The 16400-nt window shown below is 48.0% G+C and overlaps 1 protein-coding gene across 1 annotated transcript; it reads right to left on the bottom strand.

Moving 5' to 3' along the window:
- Positions 1 to 10113: 10113 nt before the first annotated feature.
- Positions 10114 to 11833, bottom strand: LOC123162296 (putative 12-oxophytodienoate reductase 5). Its single transcript, XM_044580092.1, has 3 exons — positions 11666 to 11833; positions 11120 to 11565; positions 10114 to 10816 (listed from the first exon to the last, which is right to left on the bottom strand). Exons 1-3 carry the CDS (start codon positions 11722 to 11724, stop codon positions 10233 to 10235), a joined length of 1089 nt encoding a protein of 362 aa, XP_044436027.1. The 5' UTR covers positions 11725 to 11833; the 3' UTR covers positions 10114 to 10232.
- Between the last annotated feature and the right edge of the window lie 4567 nt (positions 11834 to 16400).

Genomic DNA, 16400 nt, shown 5'->3' with positions numbered 1-16400 from the left:
AAAAAGACTACCGGGAGACCATCCGGTCCCGGGGCCGAGCAAGCCTTCATAGAGGCAATCGCTCGACCCACCTCCTCAGGGGAGAATGGGGGAGTAGATCCGCATTCTCCGCATCGGAGACCTGGTCAGCAAGCAGCCAGAAGTCAGCGCAGAGAGAGACGCCTCCGCGTGGCTCAGCCGAGAACAGCTCCTTATAGAAGGAGTAAATATGGGTGGAGATGTCCTCTGGGCTTTCCATAAGAACATCCCCGTCCCAAAGGAAAGGGATGGCACATTTCCGCCTGCGACCATTAGCAATCGCTTGGAAGTAGGCAGTGTTCACATCCCCCTTAAGGAGCCAGTTCTGGCCCCCTCGACGCTGCCAGAAGAGCTCCTCACTCTTATAAATGTCCATGAGCGAGGACTCGAGGGCGTATCTCCTAAGCCAGTCGTCAGGACACAAGCCCTGCCCATCAGCAAGGTCATTCAAAACCTTAATCTGATCCAGCAAGGCCCCTTTATGGGCCCGGAGATCAGCACCAAGGTTCGCCCCCAGCCCTTCATGGCCTGACGAGACAGTTTCGCACAGTGATGCCAGACATCCACAACACAAAACACACAGGGCGAGGACGCAGCCGCCTCTAGCCAGCGGTCGCGAACCATCTCAAAGAAACCCGGTTGCTCCAGCCAAAACGTCTCGAAGCGGAAGCGACGAGTCCTAAGGGGGCCTCATCTCCCGACGAGAACAACATAGGGGTATGATCGGAGCCAATCCGAGTGACCGCCTTCAGAAAAGACAGTGGGAACATCACCTCCCACTGAGCCGACACAAAAACCCGATCCAAGACACTCCGGATGGGGTCCGCCTGCTTATTCGTCCACGTGACCTAGCCCCTACGCGGGCTATCTCATGGAGCGCAAGGTCCGCAATGCAGTCGTTAAATAGACGCATGCGAACCCGATCAACATTAGGTGAGCTTTTATTAGAAGCCCAGCTAATGAGGTTGAAGTCACCGGCCACCACCACGGCGTGGTGCACCTCTCCACCTTATTTTTAGGCTCGGCGAGGAAGCCAGCAGAGCGAGCATGATCCGGAGGACCATAGACGAAAATCACCTCCCAGCTGAAGTGGACTCGTCGGTCAGTAACGGACATGCTCAGGAAGAATTCCCCTCGGTCCATATCCTCAACCGAGAAAACATCCTCCCGAACTCCAAGGAAAATGCCGCCAGACTGCCCCGTAGATGGCAACCACTTCCAGGCAAACTGGTGGCGGGACAGCCCCTGGAGCTCATGCATACTAAAGTCTTGGCGAATCGTCTCTTGCAAGCCCACAATGTCAATCTCCTCCTGGTGCAAATACTCGATGAGCTGACGCCTCCGGCCAGTGAGGCCGAAGCCCCTGATGTTCCAACATAGGAGCTTCATTTAATAACCTCAGTGGAGTTCCTAGGCCCCGCATGGGGCCGAGCTAGCCCGCACGTCAATCGCGGGTCGGGAGGATGCCTTCACCGGACGGCCACGCTGCCCCCTCGTAGGGGGGCAGCAGAGGACTCCGGTCCGAGGGAAGTGGACCTGGAGGTAGACCCACACACCTCTAATCGGTGTTCAGTGGGGTTGAGACGAGTGGGAGGACGCCCACGCAGCTCCCTCACCAGGGGAGGGACTGCCGAGGGAGTCTCCACCACAGTCTCCAGAGGAGGCGCAACACTATCCCTGGTCTCTCTATGACTAGGGTCAGTGTTCGCCGGGGTGCTGGGGTCACCACGCGCAGCACAAGCACGGGCTTCAGCCGCCCCATCAAGCCGCTCCTTGGCGCAAATAGATGAGAAAACACTTTCCGTTCTCCATCGCTCGCTCCTTCCCTTCCTTCGTGCACGTTTCGTTCGTTCGGTTTTTTTATGTTCATCCCTTCATTCACAAAACTGAAAGCACATGGATTTGAAAAATTACTAATGCAAAAAACATTTCACGAATTTGACAAAGTTCATCAATTCTGAACACAAAAATTGAAAATTTTGATCGAATTTAAAAAAGATCATCGGATTTGAAAAAAGTATATCGGATTAGGAAAAAAGTTCACCGAATATGAAAAAAGTTCACCGGTTTTCAAAAAGGTTCATCAAATTTGTAAAAAGTTCATTGGTTTTGAAAAAAGTTCACCGAATTTCAAAATAAGTTCATCGAATTTGATAAAAATTCATCAAATTTGATAAAAGTTCATCGAATCTTTCACAAACTCATCAAATTCGAGAAAAACTCCATCGATTTTGCAAAGGAAAAACTCATGAAGAAAGAAAAGTTTCACGAATTTGAAAAAAGAAAAAAAAAAGAAGAAAAGAAAGAAAACACGTATGTAATCACACCAACTGAACTGGCCTGGTGGTTGTCGCATCGCGCTCGGAAATGGCCCGTCACGGTTCGAAACCTTAGTAGAAACAACTGTAGTGTTGGCTGGGCTGCTACGAGCGAAGAAACGGGTGGTCGTTGATTGCGACGCTAGCGGTCCGGCCAACATCATGGTCCACATCGGCCATGAAGGCCAGGTACCTCAGCCCGGTCAGAAACTGGACTTCTCCACTTTTTCACATACTCCCTCCGTCTTTTAAAGAGTGTACTTCCAACTTTGTCAAGATATAATAATACATCAATATTTATACCATCAAATTAGTAGCATTAGATTCATGATAAAATATATTTTCATCATATACCTATTTAATTTCACAAACATTGATGTACTTTTGCACAAACTCGATCAAACTTTGAGATAGTTTAACCACCTAACAAAGTTGGAAGTACAGTCTATGAAGGACGGAGGGAATACGTCCTGTGGCGCTTGGACATACCTGCAACGCATATACAGATGGATTGATTAGGTAGACCAGAAATTTTGCTGCACTAGAGCATCTCTTATGTTTTCTTATTTGCGGAAGGAGCAACACTAGAGCTACCAACAAACACAAATAAAAGTTTTGTTTCCCTGAAATCCAGTTTGATCCATGATCTACTCCCACCGTTTCATAATATAAAAGCGTTTTTGACACTACACTAGTGTCAAAAATATTCTTATATTATGGGACGGAGGGAGTACTTAAGACGACTCCACGCGCATACGCAAACAGAAGAAAAGGCACCATACAATTGGTACTGTGTCTAGTTCTTAGTGCTAATAGAATTATTTTATTGGAAAGAAACTAAGTTGATGCATGTTAGAGTCGTATTTGGAGGGGAATAAGGGATTATGCACACCTAGTTACTGCTCCTTCAACTTTATCTTAGAAAAAAAATTAAGCTAGAGATCCTTTGGTTTAAGAGTTAATTTCATTTTTTTTACCCCCAAAATTAACGCTAGTGACAGAAATTGCCCTCAAATCGAGATCCAGTCATATTTTTATACCTAAATTAAAGATTCTTTCCACATTTTGCCCCCAAATTCATCAAATTGGATTTTACGGGTACTTTGTGCTAAGTAGACATGTGATGTAGATGTTTTTTTTTTGCTTTTGTCATGTTTTTGGGCTATCATTATAGTCCCTGTCTTTTTATAGAAGCTCAGGCTCATCTGCATCCGGTCAGAAAAAAATCATAAAAAATTCCAAAAAAAATTGCATTGTGGAAAATTTATTGCGTGAGGTCCGATCCAATTTTCATATCATCTGGACATCTGAGCAGCTCTCAGCAAAAAGACAAATCAGGTCAGAACAGTACGTGAATAGTAACCTTTTTTACAGACCCCGAATTTGTTTTTTTTGCCGAGTGCAGCTCCGATGTCCAAATGATTTGAAAATTGAAGCGGGCCTCACGCATAAAATTATCTACGACACAAATTGTTTTTGGAATTTTTCTAGTGTTTATTTTTTATTTTTGTCCCGTCAGCGTGGGTGCAGGCGCAGAAGTCGAGTATCGAATCCCTCTCTCACTTTTTACAAAAAGAACCGAGCCCTTTATTTTTCTCAAATCCCTAGTCTCTCTCCCGTAGCTGACCGGCCCCCCTGCTCGGTGTCGACCGAGCTCTGCTGGAGGACCACCACGGGCAGCCCCGGGAGAACGGAGGCCCGACGTCCATGGCGACCACCAAGCAGAGGGCGGTGGGGCGCTGGAAGGGCAGGATCATTGCCCTACACTTGTTGCTACCCTCCGTCGGACCTTGACGACGGGGACGAGTTCCCGTGGAGGGACGACGGCGGCTGCCGGAGCCATGACTGGCGGGAAAGGGTTTCAGGTCATGGCGCTCCATGGGGAGGACGCGTGCGGCTTGCTAGAGTAGTCGAAGATGAGTCGGGGAGGTAGGAAGGAGAGCAGAGGTGCGACTGATGGCCATGTGGTTGTGATGAATAACCACTGATCGAATTCGTTGAGCCGAGTGTATCCAAAATTAAATAACTATTTTGGTACTCCTCACCCTAATAATTTTGTGATCGAATGATTTGGGCCACTCCTCGCCCTAATTGCGCTAATTTATTTTAAGCCAGCAACAAGAATCGTACACACAACACATACAAAATCAATGAAATTTTTACCCCATCTCCCGCGGTGGGTTTTCTCGGGTGGTTTTCTTATCCTATCAGAGGCCGAGCTAAAGAAAAAGCTTGGGCGGACAAGACTAACGAATTGCACTTTCTTTTAGAACAACGAATTACACATAGTATTTGTACTTAAGGCCGATTTTTCCTCTCATCCTTTCTATGGGCGTTTGGTTCTGATGCAGGTGTGGGCGTGGCATTAAAAAGCCACTATTCATTAGAACCGATTACGGTGACCTCGTCCAATCAAATGTGAAGGACTTGCATGACTTCACTAATGCTTACCAATTTCTTGGCACGTCCTTTTGCGATGGACAATGTAGTCTCTACAGTGAGGAGTGTAAGAACACAACTTGTAATAGGATTAGGATTCTACTCGGTTTGTAATAGGGCTAGGTCAGGTGCGGCCTACACTGGTATTAACAATTCTACATGGTATCAGACTTTCGATCCTAGGGTATGGCTAACCCGCCAGCCCCGACACTGCCGCCGCCGCCCGGCTACTTCGAGCGGCGCGCCGCCATCGTCGCCGCGGCCACGGCCTCCTCCGCCTCTACCTCCACTCTAGCTTTACCCCCACCAATACCCCCTTCCATCTCCTTCATCGACACCATCTCCGACATTAGCCCCTACATCCCCATAACCCTAGACCTTGCTGCTCACAACTACTACCATTGGCGTCACCTCTTCGACGTCCACCTTGGGCGATGTAATCTCCGCTCTCATGTTGCCGACGACTCTCTTCCTCAACTTCATGATCCGCAATGGGTCAAGGATGATCTTGGCATTATTCAATGGATCTACAAGCGAGTCTCCACAGAGATCTTCAATCTCGTCCACTGTGACGGTGCCTCCGCCGCCGATCAATGGGCGGCCCTTCGTCAGCTCTTCCAGGACAACGTCGACGCTCGCGCCAACAATCTCCACATCGAGCTTCGGAATACGGTGCAAGGTGATTCACCAGTCGGTGTCTACTGCCAACGCCTCAAGGCGATCGCAGATGAACTCCGCGAACTTGGTGATCCGATCGATGATCGCCAGCTCATCAACGTCCTCCTCATCGGCCTCAGCGAGCGGTTCGAGAAGCAGGCCTCCTTTATCCCTATGATGCGTCCGCGTCCCTCCTTCGCCGAGGTTCGCTCGATGCTCCAATGGGCCAATCGTGCCCTAACTACGAAGGACTCCCGTCCTCAGGTCTTCACTGCTTCTCCTCGCCCGCCTGCGTCGACGCCGCCACCGCCACCTCCACCAACAACACCTCCTCAACCATCCGGCTGGCGTCCAAGTCCCAACTACCGGGGCAAAAACCCTAGGCCACCGCAGTTCCGTATGGCGCCCGCTCCTGCTCTGCCCCCGGCTCCACCAACTGCACCACCACCGCCCCCGGCTTCATCAACTGCACCACCACCGCCGCCCGGATGGCGCCCATCTCCTGATCCATAGACAGGGCTAGTCCAGGCGTGGCCTATGCCCTAGTCCGCCCCTACGCCATATGGTGCCCCGCCTGCCTATACCGGTGGCTGGCGGCCCGGTGCTCGCCCTCACACCAGCGCGCCTGTCCTCGCGCCCCGACAGCCGACGGCCGCGTACCACGCTGCTCCCGCCTACGCGCCACCGATCTACAACACTAGTCCTTATGCATCATATGGCGCTCCACCATCCCCCTACATGCAGTAGTACAATGATGGTGCCTCTCCCTTTACGCCGATGCCGGCCCTACTGCCGACACCACCACACCCGCAAGCTCCCATGACTACACCGGCCTCTACTTCGACCCCGAGCTGGGACCAAGCTGTTTTTCTACAACCCATGGACAACTTTGCTGCACAAGGGAACTCAGGTACGGATTGGATTTTCGATTCTGGTGCCTCTCGTCATATGTATGCATCCAGTAATTTGCTTTCTTCTTGCACACCTTCGCCTTTTCCCTCCATTACTCTCGGTGATGGATCCTCTATTCCTATTTACTGTGTCGGTCAGGCTCAAATCCACTCCCCAACCAAGCCTTTGCTTCTTCGTGATGTTCTTGTAGCTCCTGCTCTTATTAAAAATCTGATTTCTATTCGCCAAATCACCACTGATAATCATGTTTCTGTTGAGTTTGACCCCTTTGGTTTGTCTGTGAAGGACTACCCGACCAAGGCCGAGATCGCTCGATTCAATAGCTCCGGTGATTTATATTCCCTCCATGGTGCTCCGATCGCTGCTCCTCCAACATCTATGGTGGCCTCTGTTAATCTGTGGCACCAACGTCTCGGCCATCCCGATAAAATATGTTATCCACACTTCTTAGTGAATTTTCAATACCTTGTAATAGAGATTCTCATAATTCTTCTATGTGTCAGTCATGTCAATTGGGCAAACATGTTCGCCTTCCCTTTAGTTCCTCTCAATCCTCTAGTACTTTTCCTTTTGAATTACTTCATTGTGATCTCTGGACATCACCAATAGAAAGTGTATCTGGTTTTAAGTATTATCTCGTGATTCTTGATGATTTTACTCATTATGTTTGGACTTTTCCTTTACGAAACAAATCCGACGTTCATAATATATTCCTTAGCTTTCAGCGCTATGTCTCGGTCCACTTTTTCCTCCCTATAAGATTCATACAATGTGATAATGGTCGTGAATTTGACAACTTTAAAAATCGAAATTTCTTTCTACAATATGGAATTCTCTTATGTTTCTCCTGTCCTTATACCTCACCTCAAAACGGCAAAGCCGAGCGTTCTCTTCGTACTCTTAATGACATCATTCGCACTCTGCTTATTCAATCTTCTATGCCGTCGATGTTCTGGGCAGAGGCACTCCACACGGCCACATATTTACTCAATATTCGTCCATCTAAAGTTAACCCACAAACTACTCCTTACTTCTCTTTATTTCTCTCTCATCCAAATTACTCTGACATTCGCGTCTTCGGTTGTCTTTGTTTTCCAAACTCCTACTCCACTTCTCCTAACAAACTTTCCCCGCGCTCTATCCCGTGTGTCCATCTTGGTTTTTCTCACGAGCACAAGGGTTATCGTTGTCTAGATCTTGTTAGTGGTCGTGTTCATGTGTCTCATCATGTAACATTTGCTGAAAATATTTTTCCCTTTTCCGAGCGTCACGAATTAGATTCCAACTCACCCGCGCCGTCCACTAGTCCCTCTCGTCGCAATCATCTTCCCTTCTTTCACCTGCCGACCAATCCAGTGAAACCAGCCGCAGTAGCAGATCCTGCCGCCACCACTTCTGTCATCACCTCTGTCCCGACAGAGGAAAACACATTACACTCTGACGCGGCAGACCTCCTGCAGCCGTAGTCTTCACCACCATCCCCGCATCCGCTTCCTCCGCTGCGCCGGACGCGTCCACCACATCTTCCCCCACCCCTCCTGCTCATGCTATTCCCGTTCCAGCTCTTACTAACGATCATACCATGCGCACACGTGCCAAGTCCGGGTTTCGTTTACCTGCAAAAGATCGTCTCAATCTTCATGCATCTTTATCTCCTTCCTCTCTACCCAAATCTTACAAATCAGCTCTCCTAGATCCTAATTGGGCCGCAGCTATGAAAGATGAATATGATGCCCTTTTGCAGAATAACACGTGGCAGTTAGTTCCTCGTCCTTCCAATACAAATATCGTTTCGGGCAAATGGGTTTTTCGCCATAAATTTAATTCTGATGGGAGTCTTGCACGTTATAAGGCTCGATGGGTATGTCGTGGTTACTCTCAGCAACACGGCATCGATTATGATGAGACTTTCTCTCCAGTTGTCAAGCCCAGCACTATTCGCACTGTCCTTAGCATCGCCATCTCTTCTTCCTGGCCAATTCATCAACTAGATGTCAAAAATGCTTTCCTTCATGGCTCTCTTCAAGAAACAGTCTATTGTCAACAACCTCTTGGCTTCGAACATTCCTCCTATCCTAATCATGTTTGTCTTCTTCAAAAATCTCTTTATGGTCTTAAACAAGCACCACGTGCCTGGTTCCAACGTTTTTCTACTTATGCTCAAACCATTGGTTTTACCCCTTCCCGTTCTGACACTTCACTCTTCACCTTTCATCACAACAACAACACTGCTTACCTTCTTTTACATGTTGATGATATTATCCTCACAGCTTCCTCACAACAATTTTTAGATCATATTATCTCTCTTCTTCTCCATGAATTCTCTATGATAGATTTAGGTCTTCTTCACCACTTCTTAGGTATTGCTGTTATCCGTGACTCCTCTGGTCTTTTCTTGTCTCAACGTCAGTACACTCTGGATCTTCTTTCTCTTGCTGGTATGCTTGATTGTCAAACTTCTCGTACCCCTGTTGATACAGGTTCCAAACTCTCTGCCGACGGTGATCCTTTCTCTGATCCTTCTCTTTATCGCAGTCTTACCGGTGCACTTCAGTATCTTACTCTCACTCGTCCTGAAATTTCTTTTGCTGTCCAACAAGCTTGTTTATACATGCATGATCCTCGTATTCCACACTACAATCATGTCAAACGTATTCTTCGATATCTCAAAGGCACACTAGACTTAGGTCTTCATATCAACAAATCCTCTCCCACCTCCTTGACAGCTTACTCTGATGCAGACTGGGCTGGTTGTCCAGATACTCGTAGGTCCACATCCGGATTTTGTGTTTTTCTTGGTAACAATTTGGTTTCTTGGTCTTCAAAAAGGCAGGTTACAGTCTCCCGCTCGTCTGCTGAAGCTGAGTACCGCGTTGTGCCTCACGCGGTCGCTGAAACGGTTTGGTTGCGACAGTTGCTGTCGGAGCTGCACCGTCCTATTGAGCAAGCTACCATTGTTTACTATGATAATATTTCAGTTGTCTACATGTCAGGGAATCCGGTTCAACACCGTCGCACCAAGCATATTGAGATCGACATTCATTTTGTTCGAGAGAAGGTGGCTCTCGGTCAAGTTCGCGTTCTCCATGTGCCTACTTCTGCTCAGTTCGCTGATATCTTTACTAAAGGCCTGGCGACTACTCCATTTCAAGACATTCGTTTCAGTCTCAACGTCGTCGAGCATACCGTTGACACTACGGGGGGATGTTAGAATACAACTTCTAATAGGATTAGGACTCCTACTCGGTTTGTAATAGGGCTAGGTCAGGTGCGTCTTGGCTCTTATATATACCTCTTGTACTGGCACAATATTGCATCAACAATTATTCAATACAATTCTACAAGGAGGGCGAGAGGGGCAAGTATTCTACTATTTTTCTTGGGCTATTAAAATAGAAACTCATGTGACTGAAAACTGCATTGAAAATACAATGACCCTTTTTCATAAAAGAAATGAAGAGACTAAAAGTCACCTGTTTGAAAATTAAAGTAGCATAAGATATCTCAATGATAAAACTAACATTCTGTTAAGTGACCCCAATACAGTTCCGTGTCAGGTTCGATATGAGCTCGTAGAACTTAGGATCTCCCTCTGACTTTTGAGAAATGATTGCCTTGCAAAAGACCCTTATGTCATATGCCCTTTTACTGTTTTTCTAAATGGAAATAATAGTTGAAATAGTGTATGGGAGACTATAAAACTAAATGTGTTTTTTATTTTGAGATAGAGAGAGCAATGTTTCTATAAAAACTTGAGCAGCTTCAGCAATCATCATAAAAAGTTTATTGCTGGATGAAGCACATCATTCACACATAGTCACATACATTTAATTACAGACCCTGTGGTACAATTAATTGCATCATCCAAGAAAGAAGCTCCATCGATGATTACTCGAGGAATGGGTAGTCGGTGTAGCCGACGACGGGGTCGGACGTGTAGAAGGTCATCCTGTCATACTTGTTCAGCTCCGCGCCGACCTCGAACCGCTTTGGCAGGTCGGGATTCGCCAGGAATAACCGCCCGAAGGCCACCAAGTCAGTGTACCCCTCGGTGACCACCTTGCCCCCTTCTTCACGGTCGTATCCACCATTTGCGATGAAGGTCCCTTTGAACACCTCTCTGTACGGCAGCAGCCGCTTCGGCACCACTCTTCGTCCGTCCACAATGGCCATCCTCGGCTCGATCATGTGGATGTAGAGGATGCCGTGGTCGTTGAGTTTGGTGGACAAGTAAAGTGCAAGGGAGTGGGGATCAGAGTCGTGGCAGTCCATATAGTCGGTGAATGGGGAGAGGCGGATGCCCACACGGTGGCCGCCGACCTCCTTGACAACAGCATCAACCACCTCGAGAGCGAAACGACACCGGTTTTCGAGGCTACCACCATACTCGTCTATGCGGTCGTTGGCACTATCTTTGAGGAATTGCTCGATGATGTACCCGTTAGCGCCATGGATCTCCACACCGTCGAAACCTGCCGGGCCACACCATCCATGTACGAGAGATCAGACCACCATTCCAATATATATGACCATTTTTTATATGGAGGCGGGTACCCGAGATGCAAACTTTGGACACTCTACTTTATATTTTTACATATTAAGGGATGATTTGTAAACGGATTATTTGTTGTAAAACTATTTTCGTTGGATAACTAACAGTATAATTTCTTCTAAGAAGGTAAATTTATGTTTGTTGGCTGTCCAGGGAAGAAATGTTTGACCGAGCATCTCTGAACAGAAAGCTGGCGTGTCAACGTCCAACTGTAGGTACGTACCGGCGTCGATGGCGTTCCTGGCGGCCTTCCTGAAGTCGTCGACGATGGCAGGTATCTCCTCCACCGTCAGCCTCCTCGGAGGCGCGAACTCCTCTAGCCGGCCGTCGAAGCTCATCTGCGGGCCGACCCCCTTCTCTGTGCTCGACAGTGGTGCGGTGCCGCCTGGCTGCAGCTCGAACGTGGACACCCGGCCACAGTGCCAGATCTGGCAGAAGAACAGCGCGCCTTTCTGGTGCACAGCAGCGACGATGGGCTTCCACGCCTCGACGTGCTCCGCCGTCCAGATCCCCGGGGTGTCGTTGTAGCCCTGCGCCGTGTCGGAGACCCCTGTGGCCTCGGCGATGAGCAGGCCGCCGGCGGTGGCGCGCTGGGAGTAGTACACGGCGGCATGTGACTGCGGCACGTTGCCGTAGGAGCGCTGTCTCGTCAGCGGCGCCAGAACCACCCTGCAGCATCAGCATGGTCGCCGGCCGGCCGTCGTGTCAGCATGATACATGCAAGAGTAGTCGTACACAGGTGGCTGGGGATTTCATTGATGGTACGTACCTGTGGGCGAGGTCGAACTGGCCCATCTTGTACGGCGTGAGAAGAGGGATGGGCTCCATTTGCTGATAGCTGAAGCTTTTCTAGATCAATTAATGGCGGATGAGGAAGAAGAAGACCGATGAGTGGTGTGGGGTAGTGACTGGTGAGTTGACAGGACATACATTTATAGATGATTGATGTGCAATCACATAGTACGTATTAAACTAAGGTGCTCCCGGCTGCTAATTGAGTCGACCCGATCGTCCACATACATCACGGGTGAGCTAAGCATGGAAGAAAAAAGGCATCTTATTTTAGTTTTAGTCGTGCTATCACAACTCACAAGCACGCATCCAGTTCTGTGTCTTTTGGCTCTGCCGGAGAGGGTTGAGATAGCCACCAATTAGATGTGCTCCTCCATAGCCATCATCACTCCCCATCTTTTCCATTGTTATAATTAAAATACGAAAACACTAACGCCCACACGTGTGGGCGTCTGGCAACTCGCCCACACGCATGGATCCTCGTCCAACTAATTCTGCACGAATCTTGGTGCGTTCTAGCAGTTTTTGTGTGTCACGTAGGACTAACCTGGTGTGTGGGCATTCATCCGGTCGCCCCACGTCTTTTTTGACCACACGGGGGGCTGGTGTGTGGGCGTTTAGCAATTCACCCACATACCGGTTTTCACGCACGCAGAGGGGGTTGGTGTGTGGGCGTTTATCACTTCGCCCACACGCCCATCTCCTCGCCCACACCCAAAGCTGGCAGTTGCCATGTGTTTTTGCAGGGTACATGGCAACTGCCTAGCTTTGCTTGTAAGCAGATGGCAACTCTCTTTTACCCGAGTTGCCATGTGTTTTTGCATGGTACATGGCAACTGCCCTAGCGTGCACATAAGCAGATGGCAACCCTTTCTCTCACTACTGGAATCAGCTACTTTGCCGTCTGCCACGGCAGACGGCAAAGACAAGGATGGCGGACGGCAAAGGCCTTTGCCGTCTGCCGCAGACGGCAAAAGGCTCCGGCAAAGTAAGCTTCGGTAAAGAGCTTCTTTGCCGTCTGCTTTTTGAAGCGGACGGCAAAGGGGCCTTTGCCCTCAGCGGCTGACGGCAAAGAAAGCCGACGGCAATAAATGCGCTGTTAGTCCGTTAGGCGTGTAACGGCAGCCTTTGTCGTCCGCCGCTGACGGCAAAGAGCATCCGGCCTTTGTCGTCCGTCGAATGACGTCAGCTGGACGTCACTGCGGGACAAGCCTTTGTCGTCTGCTGCTGTAGGCAAATGTGGGCATTCTTTGCCGTCTGCCACTATAGGCAAAGCCTTTGCCGTCCGCCGCTGTAGGCAAACTGACCAAATGGGTCAGCTCCCAGGGAGCACAGGTGGCCGCCGCGTGGCTTCTTTGCCGTCCGCGGCAGACGGCAAAGGAGCCTTTGCCATCAGCGGTTGACGGCAAAGGTGCCTCTTTTTCTGTTTTTTTTTAAATCCAGCAATTTTCACAGCAAATATATGACATATATATATATATATATATATTTCACAAGGCTATTTAACAGTAAACATATGACATATCCAGCACATAAGTTTCATCGTGCATACATATATAGTTCCATCCATTCATACATAGCAAGTTGCACATACATATTGTTCCATCCATACATATTACAATGCAAAGTTTCCTCAAGATAGCAAGTTCCATCATAGCAAGCTAGAAGAATACTAGAGGAGAATGAAAGAAAAAACAAGCACTCCATCATAGCAAGCTAGCTTCCGTGAAGTGAATGAAATCTACAAAATGGCAAATAAGAAAGTTAGAAAAATGTGACTAGAAGAAGAAGTATATGCCATTTATGAGCTAACTTAGGTGAAATGGATCATTTATGAGCTAAGTTAGTTGAAATGGATCGTTTATGAGCTAACCTAGGTGAAATAGATCGTTTATGACCTAACCTAGGTAAGATGGGTCATTTTGGAGCTAACCTAGGTGAAATGGATCGTTTTTTAGCTAAGTTAGGTGAAATGGATCGTTTATGAGCTAACCTAGGTGAAATATATCGTTTATGAGCTAACTTAGGTAAAATGCATCATTTTAGAGCTAACCTAGGTGTGATGGGTCATTTTGGAGCTAAACTAGGTAAAATGGATCGTTTGTGAGCTAACCTAGGTGAAATGGATCGTTTATGAGCTAATTTAGGTAAAATGGGTCATTTTAGAGCTAACTTGGGTAAAATGCATCATTTTGAAGCTAACCTAGGTAAGATGGGTCATTTTGGAGCTAACCTAGGTAAAATGGGTCATTTTAGAGCTAACATAGGTAAAATGAATCATTTTGGAGCTAGCTAGGTAAAATGGGTCATTTTAGAGCTAACTTGGGTAAAATGGATCATTTATGAGCTAACTAAGGTAAAATGGGTCATTTTAGAGCTAACTTAGGTAAAATGGATTGTTTATGAGCTAACTAAGCTAATTATGCCGTTTTTTACATAAGTAAGTTAAGTACATGTCATTATTGAGCAAACCTAGTTAACTAAGCATATTAGAGTTAACTTAGGTCATTTTGGAGGAAACAAAGCTAAGTATAGATCGTTTTAGAGCTAACTTAGGTAAAATGGATGGTTTTGGAGGTCAGTAAGCTTATTAAGTCATTTTGGAGGAAAAGAAGCTAACTCTAGGTCATTGTGGTAAGCATATTGGAGGAAATAAGGCTAAGTCTAGGTCTTTATGCATTTGTTAAGCAAAAACACTAGAGAAACTTACCATGATCATGGAGGTGTAGGAGCGGGCTGGCTCGTGCCGGTAGCTGGAGAAGGATCGTGCGATGCTTGTCTGGAGTTACGCTGCACCAAAGATCATTTCCAATGTCTCGTTAGCATGATGACACTCAAATGTTAAGACTAGCAAGTAATGTCCATTCAAATTAAACTCACCGTGGTCCCAGGAGCAATCACTGGCATCGGCGGAGCGGTCTGACCGGTCTTCTCGCACACAGACTGCACATTTGGTTTTGACGACTCAGTCATACTAGTTAGTAATGAGACAAACACTACATGAATGTTTTGGCTAATCTGCAGAAGAAACTTACCACAAGGAGCTCGTACATGGCCCTTGCCTGCATGTCATTCCGTGCCCTCTCCTCCTCCAACATCTTTGTCGTCCTCTCCTCCAACTCCCGCTGCCTCTCCGCCGCCTCCACCAGAAGTTTCTCCGTTCTATCTCTCTCACTCTGTATAGCAGCCTGCAACACCACTCCTCGTTACCATTTGTAATCATTGATGGAAGCACACACAATGTAATGGAGAAAGATAGCTGAGTACGTATAACTAACCTTGATGGCGAGTTGGACTGGCCGTTCACGAGGCCTTATCTCAGGAGCGGAGCTCGACTGGCGCGCCTTGATCTCCGGGAGAGTGCTAGGACAACGGATAAGTCCATCTCCAATGGCTATGGAGCCATGGGACCTCCCGCCACCAGATATCATCACCAGCTCTGGATCAATGGGACCCTGGCTCAGGTTAAAGTCCTCCCCTTTCCTCGCCTTCCCCTCATCTCTATATTTCACGAGCTTGTCGTGGGAGGAGATGTTGGTGAAGTTGTTTGCATCATCGAGGTCAGACGGAGAGAATGCCTTGACTTTCTTGAAAGAGGCAGTGTGGGCCATGGCATACAGGCCGTACACCTCTGGCACCTTATCCGCCTTATTGTAGCGTGCCTGAAAGAGAGAAACAAAGTAAATTAGTAATTAAAGGGCTCAATCTAGCATGATGAATGAATTGCATGAATCATGAAGCAAACCACATACCCAGTTCCGCCCGAACTGATATAAGTTGGAGCTACCTTGATGGTATGGCACACCTTCCATTTGGGCACGTTTGTCCTTGGCCGCGTTGTGGACGGCTAGCCATTCTTTTGAGCACCACTCATTGACCAACACATCCCAACAATCCATCCGATCCGCACACCATCTCGGAGGCGCCTAAGTTAGCAAATAGAAACTTGAGCGCTACGGCTATGAATTACTAAATGAAGGAAGTAAGCACAAGGCCTTAAGAATTACCTTCATGTACTGCTCCTTACTCAGGAACTTATCGCGGCACGCCGGCTTGGGCTTCTTGATACCACGCAAGGCGTAGTAGTCTCGAACAGCCTGCACCCGAGCCTCGTGCCGTAAGTTCTGTAGTAGGCGCTTGCAGACGTTCTCGATAACATTTGCCGCCTCCTCCTCGTATCCCTCCTCACACCTGTAGAATGTCTGCAATCAAATGAGACAATATTGATTAGTACAATTAATAACTAGCTGGTTGAAGATTTTTAAATGTGTAAAGGAGAAATTACCCAGAACTTTCTGATCACCACGTCTGCCCTCGTGTCGCACAAGACACCGTCGATAATCTCACCCGGCGGGGCCGGGGCAGCCAAGTAGTGCTCCCAGCTCAATCCAAGCTCTGGAAGCCGACCCTCACCAGGCAACGTGACAAACCCCGGGAAGTTTTGCCGGCAAAGCACTCCAAGGACGGAGTTGGGCCGGCGGACACTATGATAGTGGTCCCAACCCCTACAGCATGACAAGGCCAACGCATTAGATATTTGAAGAAACGTGAATGCAGAAGGTACAAAAAGATTAAATGCACTTACCTCTCCCCATCAGGGAAAATCAACCACCTCTGCTCGCGGGTCGCCGGCATGGACGGGAGCCGTGTACAACCACGCTGGTAGACAGTGCCCCCTCCTCCTCAATATCAGTCGGCTCCCCGCCATCATC

This window comes from Triticum aestivum, chromosome 1D (assembly GCF_018294505.1).
Source record: "Triticum aestivum cultivar Chinese Spring chromosome 1D, IWGSC CS RefSeq v2.1, whole genome shotgun sequence".
Classification (NCBI taxonomy): Eukaryota; Viridiplantae; Streptophyta; class Magnoliopsida; order Poales; family Poaceae; genus Triticum; species Triticum aestivum.
This window is presented reverse-complemented; position numbering and strand designations above follow the sequence as displayed.

Bases quoted from the DNA above. Each gene is read 5' to 3' on its own strand.
- LOC123162296 (XM_044580092.1), bottom strand. From the start codon at position 11,724: ATGGAGCCCATCCCTCTTCTCACGCCGTACAAGATGGGCCAGTTCGAC. The intron at 11,566-11,665 runs GTACGTACCATC...CTGATGCTGCAG, and splicing joins CAGTTCGACCTCGCCCACAG to GGTGGTTCTGGCGCCGCTGA. The intron at 10,817-11,119 runs GTACGTACCTAC...GTGGCCCGGCAG, and splicing joins CAGGAACGCCATCGACGCCG to GTTTCGACGGTGTGGAGATC.